Genomic DNA, 19,275 nt, shown 5'->3' on the forward strand with positions numbered 1-19,275 from the left:
GTGCTGCAGCAGTCACTGCGTGCTACAGTGAGAGGGAGTGCTACAGCAGTGAATGAGTGCTACAGTGAGAGAGAGTGCTACAGCAGTGAATGAGTGCTAACGTGAGAGAGAGTGCTACAGCAGTGAATGAGTGCTCCAGTGAGAGGGAGTGCTGCGGCACTGCGAGTGCTCTTGTGAGAGTGCTGCAGCAGTGACTGAGTGCTCCAGTGAGAGAGAGTGATGCAGCACTGTGAGTGCTATAGTGAGAGAGAGTGCTACAGCAGTGAATGAGTGCTACAGTGAGAGAGAGTGCTACAGCAGTGAATGATTGCTCCAGTGAGAGGGAGTGCTGCGGCACTGCGAGTGCTCTAGTGAGAGGGAGTGCTGCGGCACTGCGAGTGCTCTAGTGAGAGTGCTGCAGCAATTACTGAGTGCTAGTTTTAGTTAGTCATACACCATATGAATGTTACAGTCTCTTAAAGTGAAACTCCCCCAAAAGGAGTGTTATCTTCACAATATTGAGATTACAGGGGTATCCTAATAAACATAATATTGGCTGGTGATCAGGAGCGATCTGCTTCTACTCTTGCCCTTCCGGAGCAGCTATGCCAGGCTGTCTAGGGTATCTCTTTTCCAGTTTCCTAAAGTGTGTATATCTAAGATGTCTTTTATATTTGAGTTTTATTTATACCATTATTTGCCGCATTATTGACAAATATATATGATTTAGTATCCTGAAGGCATGCCTTACTTCTCTTCCCATTTAATAGGCTGTTCAAATACACTGAACATAATCTTCACAAAAGTTATTTACAAAAGTTTAATCTATTGCCATTATAAATTACAATAACTTTTATTTAAGTATTAATAAAAAAAATTAAAAGCCATTGTTATTTTTAATATCAATACATCTAAGTCACGTAAATACAACACATTGCATTACAAATGCTATAGGTATCACATTTGCGAAAGTTAAAACTATTAGCATTGTAAATGACAAAGCTATTAATTTCGCTATTTTCAAAACCAACACATAAATAAAACATTTGTCATTTACAAGACCAATAGCTCAAACTTTCCTAATGCGAGACCTATTGCATTGCAAATGCTTGTTTTACATGGCCGTTTATGCAGCATAGCTGCAAAATCGGCCCGGTAACAAAATCAGCTGAAAACCGGCCCCGGCATAGAGCTCGGTCGCACCCCCACCCTCAACCCTGGGGGGCCGGTCGAGCACTTTGCCGGGGCCGGTTTTGGTTCCCAGTCCGGCCCTGTTTGCATACCACTTACTACCCCTATGAGGGGCACTGAAGTGCTTACCTGCATGGGCAGCAAGCTATGCTATATAGGGAGTGTGGGTGGAAGGGTGTTGTCTTTGTTTTGTGATTCTATGTGGGAAGTGTTTCCATGTCGTGCATGATGACCAACGAGGTGCCGTAGTGTGATATGGGATGCACCACATAGCAGTGTGGTGGATGATAAGGTGTGAGAGATACAGAAGTGCAGCACATGGTTTTATTATACACTGTCAGTTTTTAACCGTTCAGCATTTCCCTTAATGGTATTTCCTATGATTATAGTCTGCCTAGCTGGTAAATGCACTTGGTTGTCCAATCAGAAATGTTGTGTATGGTTGTGGGCCTGAGGTGGCATGGTTGGAGGGAGAGAGTAGTGAAGATATCTAATAAGATGGGGATTGATACTCTCATCCCATATCTGAGTGTCCGTGTGAGATGTAAAGAAGCATTCGTAATTTATAGATATTTGGGATCTGTATTGGTGGACTACAGTAAATTTGTCCGATTGGCCAGTAGTAGTGACAGATCTCTTCAGTTATTCCCTGCCTGTTCATTTGGTAATGGCTGGTTTATTCTCTGCGTAGTACTAGTGATGGGAAACTCTTGTAGCAGATACAATTTATGTGAATGTAAGAGGTGTGAGTTACAGTTGGCAACTGGCCGTGCTGGGTTATGGTGTTTGTATTAGTGTGGGCCAGAAATGCTATATATGAAATTGCTTAACTATATAATATCCAGGCGAACCTTAGGTCAGCTCTCCTTAACTTACCTACCTATCAAAAGTAGTTCCTGGTTGGGATGTTTCTAATCTGTAGATTGTAAACTGAAAATGTAATTTGAGGTCACAAATGTCTTCCGGGTCTATTGTTGGCATGTGAGGTTGTGTAGTAGTCTGGACATAGTCATGTTTTCAACTGCCTTCTAAGTGCATACGCTCCTAGATGTTTCAAATGCCGCATGATTGTGAGTTCCAGAGCTTGGACGCTTCTACTGAGCTATCAGTGCCTCCTCAGATTTCTTATGGTAAGATAGTAAGATAAGTGGTACAAGCCTAGAGCACACTAACCTGTTTTGTTTGTATTGATTGAATTTAGCTTGTAGGTAAAGAAGTCCTTTTCCGTGGGAGGCTCTACGGACAAAGCACAGTGCCTTGTCTTGAACATTGCTCTTCTTGCCACAGGGAGCCAGAGGAGTAATTGCAAGACTGGAGTCATGTATTCTGTTGGGTGAAAGTTCCGAAGTCTTCCAGCGACATTTTGGATGAGTTGTATTTTGAGTATGAAGAATACAGGTGCAACCAGATATAGGCTGTTGATATAGTCAAGCTTGGATATTATGAGTGTGATGATGGATTGCAGTTGCTGTTAGTATCCAAGGTATGGGAAGTTGGACGTAGTGTAGAAGGCAATCTATGTGATGTTGTTAAGATGTGGTATCAAGTATAGGTCTGAACCCAGGCTACTCCTAGGTTTCCGACTGGTCTTGATATTGCTGGAGGAGCCTCATGTTCCTTTGGCCATTGTAGTGCTAGAGGCACTCTTGTGGTCTGACACCCTGTGATGACATTTGACTACCATTATTTTAACTGACTTTAGTGTGTTATTTTATCCAAGCCTGAATGTACAACGTCCTGCTGATGCCTTGCTTCTCTTAAAAGTTTCTTTCTTGTAATGTTGCAATCTTTCAGTGGGAGCTGTCACAGAGTAGGACAGCCTTGCCAAGAACAGAAGGTGTATGATGTGCATTTGAAAGCTTGAGAGAGAAAGAGAGTTTTGGAATGTACTTTTTGGTCTCGAAGTGCAGTGTTGTAGGCAGTGATGCACACATGTGCTCGGTATTGTACATTGAGAGATGAAGTATGTGAATCTATAAGAAGTTGTGCGCAATTGTGCATTATGTTGTACATTGATGAGAATTATGAAGTTCTTACTATTGGCTATGACATGGCCACGTGTCATCCTTCTTTCTGACTTTGCCTTGCTTTAGCTTTTCTGTGTGCACAGCAGTGCTTGCAAGTTGTTTGGGTTAACCCCTTAAGTGCTGCCGTCGGCCGTTGGACGTCGCGAGCACTACCTTCGTAGTGCTCAGCATGTCCAACGGCCGATGCGGCCCGCCCGTTTTGCGGAAGTGCCGCACTGCCGCGAAATCGTGGCCGCGGCAAAGGGGTTAATCACGTTCAAGGTCTTTTTGTTTTTGTGAGAGATTGTTTACCCAGAAGGCTTTGTGAGCTTTGCCAAGATAAAGGCTGGAACATGCAAGATTTGGAGAAGGGGACGTGAGAACTCCTTCCTGCCATGGGAGTGCTTGCTTGGAACCTGGCCAGTTCTGGTAAGATTCCCCGGGCACGGGGGGAGGTCTTTCTCGAACCTTCTAGTGTGTTTTGAGATCATAAAGCTGAGGGTTGTTGACTCAGAAACCGGGAGTTTGGAATCCGAGTGGGGACAGACACGTCTACCTCGGAGCGCGGACCCTGGTTGCTGAGGTTCTCAATCACGGCTGTTTAACTTCCCTAGTCAGGAGTGGGCTGAGATGCAGTGTTTGCACCAGGTGAAGTATTAAGTTTTGATTATTACCATTGTGATGTTTGGCCAGTGGCTTTGAACATTTGATGTGTTTTCTTTGTGATGTGTGAGTGAGTCAAGGTGCACCTCCAAAGTAATCATTTGATGTATATATTTATCTTTCTGATCTCTTGCAGGACGTCCAGTATATTTGCTTGAGTCTTATTTCATATTATTTGCTGCTTGTTTATTCATCAGTATTATTCATGCATTATGTTTACCAAGTGTGTTATTATTCCTTGCATATAAACATATTTATATCTCTTTGTGTATTTGAATCTTGCGCATTTGGCATCTGGGAAAGCCTTTGTGTTAGAGAGCATTGTGTAATATAAAACCCCTTATTCTAAAAGAGAGATAGAGTCCTTGCATTTTGTAAAATAAAACCCTTTTCTAAAGGTGCTGTGTTAAAGTCTTTTGCTCCGCCGGGTGTTGAGCCATCGTGTGGGAGCTATATTATCTGATAGGCGCAAGCAAGACAGCCGTAGGTTGGTATTTTTGTCATTATCCGCAGGTCCTAATATCTTTCTTTGCGGTATTGAGTCTCATATATTTATTCATCATTCATGGTATGGTATATCAAACAGGAATGTACTGTGTGAAAAGATTGCCTAAAACTTAAGAAATTGGGTCATGTTTTCCTTAAACCAGTCAGCAACTTTCATGACCTTTCCTGTTCCTGATACATAAGTGGTTGTCTTGTCACTACCTAAACTTACCAGCCATTCACAAGCAATGTACACTCAGTAAACCTTCAGATTTTGATATGGCATAGTGCTTTGACTAGCCTACTGACAGGGTCAGAGCTGTCACAGGTTAGGTACGACTTACATTTGACCGACATTGCTGTTGTCTACAAGCCTTTCTAAGGGTATTAACCTGTTGTGAAATATAGGCATAATGAGATAATGTATCTGCTCAGGAGATCTTTATTTTGAAGGAGCTAGATAGTTTGTTAAGTCAATATGCCTGCAGCAGAGGACTGCAAATACCCTAACTAGCAGTAGGGTGAATCTGAAATGATCCAATATTACAAGGCATGTCATGTAATAAAGGGCTGCTATATGGGACTACCACTCCTTCAGAAATGAATTAATATTTAGATAACCCTGCCTGAGGAAACCAAATTCACGGCATCTGAGGCTGAACGCATTTGTATTATAATTGACCTCTCTAGACAGCTCCGCATATTGTCTAATATTTTCTGATTTATATATTTTGTAATATCAGATCTGAGCAGTATAAATCAGTTTTTTTATGTATTGCCTCCCTTGAAATAGTGCTTTATCTTTAGCTAATTAATGGTCATAGAAAATAAATTGCTGTTGCGAAGTCCTATGAAATTAATGTACTAAATGTATAACACTTGGTGAAAGTTTGGGGTACCGTTTTTATTGGGAGAAGTGTGGGAATGCTGGTTGGTAGGAACTTTATGGATCCTCAAAGATTTTACGAATTTCCTTCATAGAAATTTGAGGAAAATCTGTGATTTAACCAAAGTTTCGTGTTTGCAGGGCAGTCAGGGAAAGAAAAGGTATTGGAATCCATGCAAGCTACCCCACCTTGGACTAACTTAGGTGCCTTGTTTTCAGAAATGTTTGGGCCTTGCAGGTTTCTCTGGGATCTCACCAAGCCCTCCCTTAAACACTACAGCTACCCTTATGGCCGGAATGGGTCACTTTGCAAGGCAAAATCGTGATGTTTTCTTGTTGCGTTTGTGGCCTTTCCTTTCACTGTCGTAAGTCCTAGCTACATAAGTGGGGTACGATTGTTATTGGGAGATGTGTAAGAATGCTGTGCAGGAGACATTCGTGAATCCAAGCAGCTTCCATTATCATGGTCTGCTTTAACTTCTGTTTTGCCGTGACATCCGCACACACACTGCTACACATTACAGCAAAACAAAAGAAAGATTGAGGTGATCTTCTAATTACATCTTGGATATGAACATTGTACGAGGGTGAAAGTATCTGCACTCAAAGCACCACAAACCAGAAGTCCACTCTTCTCGCATCCTTGGTGGCCTGCGGTGATCTGACGGTTGCCACATCTTTTCTGTGGCTTGGGTCAAACACATCTCTCTATGCTCCATCGCATAGCCCATTCCTACTCGTGCGATGTTAGACCAATGTTCTGATTTGTTACCTTTGCCTCAAATTGTAAAGCGCTCTGATATCCTTCGGGATCAAGTTCGCGCTATATAAAACTTTATAAATAAATAAATAAATAAAAATCAAACTTGGGACTTATGGGAATCATTTTCCTTGCTTCCCGACTGTGTTTTTGGAAAAGAAAACATTTCTGGTATTATTTATCATTAGTTTTTTCTTTTCCAGTACTGTGGGCAACCTGTTGAAGTCCACCTCATTTGAAGGTTGTGCAGTGGGTATCAACAAGTTGTCCTCTGCCCTAAATCAGTTAGAACCCACCAAATCCATGCAGCCTCATGTCCTGTCCAACAAGAATGGACAACAAGCTGCAGGGAAATGATGGTCACATTGCACTCTTCTTTGTTCCACAGTCCTGGTGAATGTATCCAGTTCTAGAAGGCTTTCAGGATGGGAGGAATCATGACACGAGTACAGCGAAAGCACAGTGGCCAAATAAAGATTGCAGCCGCTGCTAATAGCCATGCCCAGCCAAGAAAATGTTTCTGATGGCATACAGGGTCTATGAAGAAGAGGACTAAGGAGAGAATATAAATATTGAGAAGTATAGAGAAGATAGAGAGAATAAGTTCTAGAAAAGGAGGAGAGAAGGAAAGAAAGAAAGCAAAGTATAAACAAAAAGAAAGAGTAGGAGAGACAGAAAGGGGAAGATAGGTGCACCGGGCAAAGAGAAAGGGGATAGTGGGGAAAAGAGAGGCAGTGAGGGCAGTATAGGAGTAATTTGTGCTTCAAAAATCACCTTGCATAGCGAGTAGCATTTGAAGTCCAATTAAGAACAATTGTTACTTGATCCATATTGCTTTTTACAAATTGCTTAACGATCACATTCCCTTGTTATTTGTTACTAAATGGTTTTGGTGAGAAGTGCTGATGCCTTCCCTTTTAATGCATATCAGCCATGTCTACATTTGCTGGTATAGTCACTGGAAAGGACAAGGTACTTGCGGAGGAGTCAAAGTTCTCTTATGGAGGTGGTTTGTCTTCCGAGTATACATTTCAATAAGGCAGTCTCTTACCTGTTTTAAAACATAAAGCTTGACTCTTATCTGCATTAGTAGTATTGCTGAGCAATCCTCCTGCAAGTCAATATTTTTCACTTCTATTTCACATGGCAGGCTTCCATGCTTTCTACATTTGCCACTCATAAAAGTGCATGCTCGTCCAAGCAATGTTAGCACATCAAGGGTGCCACCTTGATGATTCTATGCAAGGAGTCTACTGCATGCGAAAGAGAGAAGAATTCTCAGAATTCTGGAATTGTAGGACTCTGTAGTATCCAAATGGGAGGTATCATGAAAGCAGCATCAGAGAGGTTATCACAGCGCAGGAACATAGATGAAAACCGTGAAACCACCCCTGAGAACCTTAGGTGGTAGTGCTGCTGCCTGCCCAGCTACGGCTCCTCTAACTGGAGATGGAACTAGTGTACTCAACTATGCCACAAGCCTTAAAAGTACCCATTCCAGGCTCACACAATCACCTATCATGTACTGTGCCTCCATACCTATCTAGCTAGTCGGTGTCTGACAAAGGTCTCCTTTTGAACCAGGCCTTTCACACAACCTGCCTGTAATTACAAGGGGGGGATACCAATGTTGTGGCCTATGTGAAGTCCATACAGGTCTGACTGGAACCTCCCACACTTTGTAAGCAGATTAAGTACTTTACTTGAAGTAAGGTTATCCCTTCGGGCCATCCAAGTGTAATGGGTTCCTGATGCAGAATGTCCCGGGTATGGATGCTGGACACTTGCCACGTCAATTAAGAGGTGTGGAGCAGGTTAGAAAATACACAAAGTTGTGAATCAGCTGACTTTACAACTTTACAACCCTCTATTTTAAAGCCCATCTTATTGTTAGGATTTAAAGTTTGATTGCAGAAAGTTGATTGAGTATGCTCTATAATCCACATATTCCTTTACATGTAATCACATGGTGTGCACCCTGAATGTCTAAAGCAGAATATTGAAGACACAGAATGTTGATGATAGAATATAGAATCCAAAATATTGACATTAAAGTATAGGTATTTTATACCTGACTCCAGTATATACCTACATGATACATATATCTTCAAGGTAGGTAGATGCAGGGTTAGGAATAGTAAGTCTATATTTTCCTATATGCACTTACCTTTCAATATTCCGTCCTTGATATTCTTGTACCATGATATTCTGGGTGTTGATATTTAGTAGTATAACCAATCGCACCAATAATAAAAAAAGAACCAAAAAGCTTTGTGTGCTTTAAAACCTTGCACAGTGTACGATCTTCCCTACAGGTATTTGAGAAAGAATGCACCTACATTGCACAGCTTTGATGTCTGGTCATAGCTGAGGGCTATGTCCCTAAAAAATGTACCCCTGGCTACGGGCCTTTGTGTTTGCAGATGTCCAAAGCTTCCACTCTGTTGGTGGTGATGTCCACACCCATAAAAGGGTTTACACCTGCCAGGAATCAATTTGTGAATATCTGGCAGGTGTAACAAAGGTAACTTTGGTTGTAGATGTGCCTTTAAGACCAAATTTACCTCCTAAGTGTTCTAATCCATTACTAACATTTGGTATTAGTTTTTTATCTTCTCAAGTTTAATTAACATCAACCGGCCATAATTGCATTATGAAAACATCCACACCTGAGCAGACCTCTTCGTAAGACGGGTTAGGAGTGTATCCTCCAGCAAAACCAACTTGAGTAGAATAGACGCCCTTTTGATTCCAAAACTTCCTCTCTGCTCCCCAGAAACAGCCCATACCTGAAAAACAAAACACATGTGGCAGGATATTAGACTTCGGAGACCATTCCTACAATGGAACCCTTTATAAGCTCTCGTTAGCTACAAGCATAACCGACGAGGAAAGCATCTTGTCCTACAATAATACAACCTTTTATATGTCGCAGACCCAATTTTCTTTTCTTAATATATCACTTTTACACAATATGCTTAAGATATCCAACTCCACCTGTGCATCCCTCTACATTTCATCCAAGGACCCCAGACTTTACCATATGCAAGGGGCAGCCCTCTAACGTCGTACACATATTTCTCAGTGAGCATGCAACAGTCCATGCTTTTTTTTTTTTGTAGAGTTTTATATAGCGCGAACTAGACCCGAACCGAATCAGGTATCAGAGCGCTTTACATATTTTGCAGTTACGTTACATGAGGACACACCTGCTTGAACACTACTCCTCCAGGGTTACATTTCTGTGCTCCCCCATAACTTTGCAATGTCTTTAAAAGGCCCATTTTGCCTTATATTGCGGATTGGCCATCACTTCATATTTCTAGCACCATAAGCCTGTCCCTTCTCCTTAATCCTCAATGTGGAATTCAGGCAGTTACCATCTCCTTCCCAGAACCCCTTCAGTTTGTGATAAAGCCATATAGTATGGGAGAAGTCATTGGCTTGCCCACAGCCTATAATGCAATGGTATAAACCCATTTATCCCAGGTTTTCAACCTCGCGTTAGTGCTAACGCGGGATTTCTGGTTACTAATTATCTTGCCAAATCCCTTCTTCCTGTCGACTGAATCGTTGGTACCTGTCTTGAGTAAAAGGTAATCTCGAGGTAAACAATCAATTTAAGAACTTACACCACTCTAAATGACCACTGACCAAAATTAAGTTTTAAAGATTTAATATAAAGTCAAAGATAACTGAAGATACAAACTTCTCAAAATGAGATTCAAAAGGTATATCGGAATCACTATGAACATGAACTTCTTGAATAGTCTGAGTCTGAAGAACAAAATAATAAGTACAAGTTCGAATACCATCAGGGTTGCTAAAATGGATACAAGTTGCAACCTCAAAGTTATTACAGAAAAGAAAATCAAAGTTAGTCTGTCCCTACACTATACTAAATGACATCCCTACTTAACAAGATCTTAACCCTCTAGGTGTCAGCCGTGGTGACTTCCTAAGAAGATCACGCACTTCTCTTTGTCTCTTCTCTGATAATGGGTCTCTCCTGATCAGCCTATCTGCCTACCCATCCGCTTCCTTAGGCTCCCAAAATCATCTGCTCTGCTCTCCTCCCGGGTCACTTTCCCTAATACCAAATCACATTTCCAATAGAAACGCCCCTTGGGACGCCCCTCACGTGGTACATCTTTCCGCGGCAAACTCCATGATGGTACTCTTGAAGACCCTCGTTAAAGTTGACCTTGGTTCCCGGGCTTCTTCTTCAGTGCGCTGATACCCCCTGAAATTCCTGGAAACTCCTACAGGCCTGCGCAAGGCGCCACTGAACAAAGTCCCTTTCATTCGAGCTGATTAGGACCCTCGCACCTGCATACAGCTCGTCCTACAGTGGGCCTCAAATTCCAGACTTCACCATATCTTAGGCCATAAAACACTCTCTGAGCTTCATACTGGACACCTCACGACCTCTCCTCTAACGAGCACATGACGATTTAAACTACATGACATTATCGGCTCTGGCCTACTTGATTTACATGCAGCAGGTTCCTGCACTCTTAAAACGTTAACTTGATTTAAACAGCAAACATTCTTAACTAGCATACGTTTCTAAAATAACACATCTATAAAGCATATACTTTTAACCCTAAGTTCAATAGTACATTTTGAAAGAACCATGTCAACCTTGTCTCACATTATTTTAGCAGCACGTTTAGATTTGCTTGTGAATTGCCATGAGGCCTACACAAAATACTGGGTTTTTGTTACATTCAACTCTTACATTATTCCTCTAGATGAGAACATGAGGTTTTCATATTCATCCCAAACATTTCTACATTAGTCTCACACAGTTATGATTATCGTTACTCTACTTTAAACATTCTATGCATTTCACCACTGAATATAAGACACTCGGTGTATTTCACTTCTAAATATAAACACTCTGGTGCAAAGTACATGTTAACTAACTACGTGCTTGTAAATATGGCGTACTTATACATTTTTTCCAAACTTGTGCTCTCTCAGTCCCCCCTTTGATGACCTTCAGGGGTCATCATCACCATGACACAAAAATGTAGAACCTTTAAAGTGAAGTCAGGACAGTACCACTTCTTTTCATACTCTCTAATGCTTTCAGACTCTTATATTGAGTGTCCTGCATCGCTGTCAACTCTTCTTCCTGTTTCTTCATAGCTCTCTGTAACCTATTTGCTCTATACCATTGATACAAACGCACCAATCCCCACAAAGTGATTACACAAATCACTACTATGATGATAGGTTTCAATATGTACCAAACGATACCCTTTCCTAAGTTGGCAAACCAACTTCCAACTTTACCCATTCCATGGCCTACTTTTTCCCACACATTTACCTTTGCCAGGTCCTCAATTTCGTAGTGTATGGCAGTGATGTTTTGTATATACTTCTCTAGAGGCTTTGAATTGTCTGGAATGTAAGTACAACATTCCTGGACCTTCAAGGCCCTACAGACTCCTCCCTCTTTTGCTAACAGAACATCTAAAGCAAGTCGGTTCTGAAGAACCATTGCCCTAATCGATTGCATCTCTCCCTCTATCAGCATCAAGGATCTTGCAGTACTGGCAGACAGTCTATCTACGACTGTAGCTAACCTCCTGATCTTAATGTCATTCATTATCAATCCTAAGAAAGGGAATGCAGCACCTATTACATCTCCAATTACTTCTGCTGCACCCAGTCCTCGCTTCCATCTAGTTGATATTTCTTTCTTAGGCGTGTCTAAATTCTCAACATGATATATTTTAGGGAAGACAACAGCCAGATAGCATGATCCGTACCAATTATCTGGTAACTTCACATAGGCATATCTTCCACATACAAAATATACATTTGGTATTGCTTGCATCCCTTTCATGAAGTTCTTAGAGTAGTACTCCAATTGAAAAGCATGTTCGCAATTGACTTGTCCTACATAAACGTTTTCATAGTAGGAGTAACTCCTGTGAATGCACAGTTTCCCCCGTTTCTCCTTATCCAAAGCAATTGGACCAATACTACCTTTTCGTTGTTGTGCCCTTTCTTCCTTGGTCCAATCTGTTTCTCCTTGTCCTGATGCCTTCAATGCCTTCTGCTTTCTGTATCTAGTATCTACCTGAGCTATAAACTTTTTCTCAACTTCTGATATTTGACAAGTCAGATTGTTGTTTCGAGCATGTGAAGTATCTAACGTTCTCCATGGAATAAACCATTTGTGTAACCTGTCTTCGCTTTTGTAGTAGTCCCATTTGTTCAAATGCTTGAAATTCGGAACCTCTGGCAATGTCGAGTCGAAATTCGAGAAGTAATACTCAAATCCGTCTCGTCCATAAAACATACTTAACAATAAACTGCACGTTATTCCATATGTCAACGGGAGATGATGGTATTTGATACCCTCCTCCACCGAAATTGGTAACTGCATACATACATAGCAGTCCTTTACCTCCATGGCATCAACATATTCATAAAGCAACTTAGCATAAGCATTTGACTTGTAATTCCCCTGTGATTCATCCATGTGTAACCTTTTTACTTCTGCATCTAACAACGCTTTGTCTTTCTCATTGATGTTTCCCTTCTCCTTAACTGTGGTAGTTCTCGGTGTTGACACTCCCCTATCCTCCTTAACTGTGGTTCCATCCCCTTCGTGTCCCGCTAGGAATGAAACAGTTACCACTAAAATTATAAGAGAAACCACTACTCCTAAAAATGTAACAGCTATACATTTTGCCCTGCGGTTCGGGTTGCCAGCCTCCATGTTCTCAAACAGTGTAGTTTTCGACTATCTTCCAGCATTCACTTCCTCTTCTTTTCAAACAAAGTCTTTCTCTCTTGCAATGTCTTTCTTGAAACACTTGGAAGCTTGACAATTTGTTTCCGCAAAACAGTTCAAAGTCCAGTAGAAAATAGACAACCCTAGCCCTTCTCCATCCACTAAAATGAAACCCCTATCACTTTTCTTCTTCCACTCGGCGCTAGGTTATCTTGCAACAAGTTTACAATTTCTTTTCAAAAGTCTTATTTTCATCTGAAGTTATGTATGACTCAAGGAGTAACACTACTTCTTCATAAATGTCCATCCGAAGTATCATTCCCTCAGGTTCTGGACAATTCGTACCACACCATGGAAAGTCAACCTTTTCTAGGATTATTCTCCTTATTTCGCTCAAGACAAGTGGACGGACGAAATTGAGAGTTAGCGTTTTTTCAATTTCTAATCCTGGTACTATCAGTTCTATATCCACAATTACAAAGGGGTCCGTTCTAATCAAGATCACTTTCTTCACTTTTCCAGATCTGCACCCCCTTGAAGACATTCGCAATATGATCTTAGTCCACAACAATAAGCACTCCTAGCAATTCTACTACTCGTTCAAGCATTTCCAAACGAAGAAGAGTTCCCTCCAATATTGGATATCGTGAACAGCAAACTGGAAACTCAACTGTCTCTAAAAGCAATTTTCTTATTCCACTCAGGAGAGCAGGATGAACGATGTTGAGTGTCAGCAACCTTTCGGTCTCCGCTCCTGGCAGTAGAAACTTTATTTGCACTGTGATGATCGGGTCAGTTCTGATCAGTTCCACTTCCCTGATCCTCCCTGTTCTGTGTCTCCCAGACATCTGCAACAAGGTAGGTCCAGTCGGGAGTAGAGTATCTTCTGCTAGGCACTCGCACTCTACTTGATCTTCTAAGACCCTCCTCGGCTTGATCCTGGATATCTTCTTCTGGATCTGAGTCTTCGGATATAGGAGTAAGCGTTTCTTCTTGGGCCGACCTCAAACTTAGCCTTCTTCTTCTTGTTGGCCAAGTGGCAGCTCCAAGCCTTATTCTCCTATTCCTTGTCCTCCCACTTGGTTCTTGATCGCTCCGATACGGATCTGAGTCTGAGTCGTATTCACTTCTGCTCTCTCCTTCAGTTGCGTCTTCTGTCTCACTGCCGTCCTGCCTTCGCTCTTCTTCTGAATCCGATGCGTTCCCAACTTCTTCCGACACCTCCTCAGCTGCCTCAATCCCTTCTTGCGACTCTTCTTCCACTTCCGGGCTTTCGTCTGGGATGGGAGCTGTTCCTTCTAGAGGTGCTGGAACTCTTCTAGTATGGGATGCATGGATCCAATTTGGCAGCCCCCCGCACTTCACCGCGGTGTTCGTGATCAGGATTACCTGAAAGGGCCCACGCCAGCGAACATCTAGGCAGTTCTTCCGGACGTGTTTTTTAACCAGGACCCAGTCCCCTGGGTTCAGGTCATGACACAGGTTCCTCGCTGTTGGAACTTCAGCCGCATGCACCTGAAGGGACACAGAATGGATGGCGTCAGACAGTCCTTTACAATAATCCAAGATCAGATCATCTGTAATATTCAATAGAGCAGTAGTTGGAACTGTAGGAAGTCTCATGGCCCTCCCCATCAGGATCTCGTGGGGAGAAAGACCTGTCCTCCTATCAGGCGTGCTGCGCATGCTCATGAGCACCAATGGAAGAGCATCTGGCCAACTCAAAGATGTGGATGCCACTACTTTAGCCAATCTATTCTTCAAAGTGCCATTCACTTGTTCCACAATTCCTGAAGCCTCTGGTCGATAACTACAATGCAGCTTTTGATCGATATTCAGCGTGGAGCACAACATCTTCACTATTTCGCTGTTAAAATGTTTTCCTCTGTCCGATTCCAAAGAGGCAGGCACCCCGAAGCGCGGTATCAACTCCCTGAGCAACAATTTAGCCACTGTGAGTGTATCGCACCTACGTGTAGGGTATGCCTCAACCCATCTGGAAAATACGCATACAATCACCAACACATACCGAAGGCGATTGACTCTTGGCATTTCGATGAAGTCTAGTTGCATTCTATTGAAAGGCCCCCCTGACCTCCCAATGTGACTCAGTGTGACTGGTGTTCGTTTGCCTACGTTCAGTTGTTGGCAGGTAACACATCGCTTACATACTGATTCTGCTGCTATTCTGAATTTCGGGCAATACCAAGTCTGCCTAAAAACTCTCATCATAGCATCCCTTCCTAGATGTACTGGACCATGTATTTCTCTCGCCATGGGATTAGCTAATTCTTCAGGTAACACAGCTCTCCCATCTGCTGAAACCCAAAAATCCATTTCACTTCGCACACAGCCTGCTATTTCCCATGCCTTTTTCTCTTTTTCAGGTGCGTTCTCCTGCATTATTCTTAAATCCTCCCAAGTGTCTACAGTTTCTAACATCATACTTAATTCAGTCTTTTCTTCTGCACCTTCTATTTCCACCTTTGAGAAAGAATAACTTTGTTCCGCACAATAGCGTGCGACTTCATCAGCATATCTATTACCTTGTGACACAAAATCTGTATTCTTAGTATGAGCTACACACTTCACCACTGCAATATCAACAGGACCTTGTAATGCTTCTATCAGCAATCTCACAAATTCTCCATTTCGAATGGGCGAACCAGAGGAGGTCATGTAACCCCTCTGAGACCACAACTGCCCGAAATCATGAACCACACCGAAACCATATTGGCTGTCCGTGTAGATGGTGACTCTCTTTCCATTTCCTGCTATGCAGGCACGAGTTAGGGCAATAATCTCTGCTACCTGTGCGGAATGTACTCCTTCCAGGCAAGCGGCTTCCACAACTCCAGTAATGGTACAAACAGCATAAGCTGCTCTTAACCGACCAGTATCGTCTCTTAAACATGAGCCATCGACAAAGTAAATCTCATCAGGGTCAGACAATGGCTCATCCACTATATCTGGTCTGGGTTTCGTGCATAGTTCAGTCACATCAAGGCAATCGTGGTCTTCACATCCTTCGCCTTCTATTACAGTAGGTAATGGCATCAAAGTAGCAGGATTCAAGACAGAGCATCTCCTGAGAGTCACGTTTTCTGCGGCAAGTATAACTTGCTCATAACGCGTGAGCCTGCTATTGGTCAGATGCTGCGTCTTCGTCCTGGTCATTAACAATTCAACTGAATGTGGTACATACACCACTACTGGATGTCCCATTACAATACTTTCGCTCCTTTCAATGCTGACACCCGTTGCAGCAACGGATTTGAGACATCCGGGCAACGCTGCGGCTACTGGATCTAATGTAGCCGAAAAATATGCAACTGGTCTACGGGCATTACCGTGGGTCTGTGCCAAGACTGACAAAGCACATCCCTCTCTCTCACAGCAATAGAGTGAAAACGACTTTTCATAATCTGGCATTCTCAGAGCCGGAGCACGACATAAATCGTCCCTCAGCTGTAAAAACGCCACCAGACATTCTTCATCCCATGGTACCGGATCACTCACCTCCTTGTGCGTCAGTTTCTGTAAGGGCTTTGCTTTCAGTGAAAAGTTAACTATCCACTGTCGGCAGTAACCCACCATCCCTAGGAACATTCTAACCTCTCTCTGAGTTGTAGGCGCATTCATTTTCATTATCGCCTCAATCCTCTCTGGGGACACCTTACGTTTCCCTTTTTCTAACCTGTGCCCTAGATACTGTACTTCTGTCAGACAATACTGTAACTTGCTCGGAGATACCTTATGTCCATTTTCAGCTAAATGATTCAGTAAGGCAATTGAATCTACTTTACAAGCTTCCTCTGTTTCTGACGCAACAAGTAGGTCATCTATGTACTGTACCAGAACCGAGTTCTGTGGCAGTACTAGATTCTCAAGATTCTTTTTCAACAACTGATTAAAGATGGATGGACTGTCTGTGAATCCTTGTGGAATTCGACACCATGTTAAAACGCGATCTTCCATTTTAAACGCAAAAAGGTACCTGCTCTCTTCATCCAATGGGATTGAAAAGAAAGCCTGGCAAAGATCTATCACTGTGAACCATTCTGCTTGACATGGTATTTGAAACAATATCACTGATGGATTCGGTACCACGGGACAACATGAAACGACTATGTTGTTAATCTTTCGTAAATCCTGAACTATCCTAAACTTCCCACTAGGTTTCTGCAAACCCATAATCGGGGAGTTACAAGGACTGCCCACGATTTCCTTCAGTATTCCCTGCTGTATCATTGACTCGATCACAGGCTTTATTCCTGCAATCGTTTCCTGGGACAATTTGTATTGAGGCGTTCTTGGAAACTCAACATTTGGTTTTACCAGAATTTTTACCGGTTCTACCCCTTTAATCAATCCTATATCTTCTCCTGTGAAATCCCACACCTCTGACGCCACTGCATCTCTTAAGTCTTGTGGAAGATCTTCTACAGTCAGAGTAGGATATAGTTCTACACAGAATTTTGAATTGGCCACCTTAAAGGTAGCATCATCGTCGGTAGTCTGTACCTCCACTCCTTGTGGGGTGCAGTATATGGTGCAATTCAATTTGCATAACAAATCCCTACCTAACAGACATACCGGACTCGAGTCACAAACCACAAACTGATGTTCGTTCATGTGGTTTCCAATTTTCACAGACACTGGTTCTGTCAAGGGACTAGTCATTCTTTTATTTGCGACTCCTACCACCTGAATTGTTTCCCCTGACATCGGCAAGTCTGGAACCACCGCTGATCTCAGAGTCGAACGAGTAGCCCCAGTGTCCACTAAGAACGTAGTGGGACACCCTGCCACTTCTGCCTCAACAAATGGCCCTCTCTGATCCACTTCTAGAACTGCCCCGAGGGTACAGTCTTCTTCACTGCTCACCCGTTGTCCTGTCAATGGATCAATGTAATAACATTTTTCTTCCTCGATAAACAGAGGCATTTGTTTAAAGACCTTTCCTCCAGCTGCTATCTTCGGTGGCTGTGGGAATTGGGCCCGTGGAGCCGAAGTCCCCCCTTTGGCCACCTTACTGCTTGGGACTGTCACTTTTTGCACTGTGTCTTCTTGGACCTGCTCTTCTACTTCTTGCTCTCCGTTTTCAGGGTTAAAGGGACACTCGCGTCGCCAATGCCCCACCTGGTGACACAGATGACACTTGGTCGTTTTCTTTAAAGTGGCAAAGTCTATCCTAGGTCTCTGCCCTTCTTCATTATCTTTGTTCTGACCATTTGGTTTTCGTCCCATCCCCTGCTTCTGCTGGCCACCCTTCCCAGCGGACTGCATTTGCACCACCATCAATTTCTCCTTTAGATTCTTGGCTTTAGAATCTATCTCGTCACTGCAGTACCTCGCATATCGTAAAATCTCATCTAGTGGTTTGTTCTGCCAACAGATTAAATGTTGCTGTATCATCAAACAAATATCAGGTCTCAACCCCAATACAAACTTTGACACGAACTGCCCTATGTCTTTGGGATCCATTACATCTAGTCCACTGTATTGCTTGAATGTTTTCAATAATCTTTCATAAAACTCGTGAACTGTCTCCTTGGGTTCCTGCCTTGTTCGGTCTATTTTTACCCAATCTATATCCTGTGGTGGTACCTTATCTTTCAGCCATGCTATTACCCTTTCATACTTTCGCATGACTATCTCAGCTGGTCCATTAGTTCGAACATCTCTCAATGGTTCAGCATTTGGCCATTCGACACTAGTCTTACAAGGGGTCCACAAATCAGATGGGACCACGATGTCAAACAACGTGTTCAAATCTATCCACAATACTTTCGAAATTTTAACAAACCTCTCTACCTGCTTATACCACTCGACTGGGTTGTCCCGCAACTTCGGGAATGAGTTGGTAAATGCGGCTAAGTCTCCTCTACTCCAGGGCACATGTACATAATTTCCATTTGATATTTCTCGCAAAGGGAATGCCTCCATCTGCATTACCCTTCCCTCAGGGGTCATCACATTTGTACTTCGCCTAACTGTGCCCTTTTTCGACCACCTTTCTTCCCATTTATCCAGTTCTCTCCACACTCTTATCCCTGTTACCAGCTCTCTTATGTGTGTTTTTAATCCAGCAGTTCTCTTCTCATCTAGATCTTGGTCTGCGTACTGTAATCTGTGGTTACTCTGTAATGCACTTGTCCTAGACAAATCCACGGCATACTTGTCTGCCAAATCGGTCAGTTTTTCATGAACCGCTCTAGCTTTCCTAGTAATATCCTTTGCCATGAACAATAACTCATCCTGTTCATACAATTCTATCCTCTCCAAAGGCAATGTTCCATCTATTATCTCATCTACATCTGACTTTAAACTGGTAACATCAAGCCTTTTTGCCTTTATTTCAGCTTTCAAGACACTCAATTTAGCTCCTCCATCCGCATCTCTCCCATCCCAGCTCCGAGATCTACGTTTAGGTATTGGTGAATTATAGGGAGTCCTCCCCTGTTCCCATCTCTCTAAGTCCCATGCCTTTCCGTCTTCTCGGGGTGGGTGGTGAAACACTCCTTCATGCCTCCCAGCCTCTCTCTCT

General features: G+C 42.7%; 1 protein-coding gene across 2 annotated transcripts in view; it reads right to left on the minus strand.

The window, feature by feature from the left end:
- Positions 1-19,275, minus strand: part of MSRA (methionine sulfoxide reductase A) — a 984,506-nt gene that overhangs the window by 595,254 nt on the left and 369,977 nt on the right. For both annotated transcript variants that reach the window (XM_078649877.1, XM_078649878.1), the window contains exon 3: positions 8,641-8,760. In XM_078649877.1, the coding sequence (XP_078506003.1) occupies positions 8,641-8,760 (120 nt within the window). The remainder of the gene's footprint in view (positions 1-8,640; positions 8,761-19,275) is intronic.

The sequence above is a fragment of the Lissotriton helveticus genome, chromosome 6 (assembly GCF_964261635.1).
Source record: "Lissotriton helveticus chromosome 6, aLisHel1.1, whole genome shotgun sequence".
Classification (NCBI taxonomy): Eukaryota; Metazoa; Chordata; class Amphibia; order Caudata; family Salamandridae; genus Lissotriton; species Lissotriton helveticus.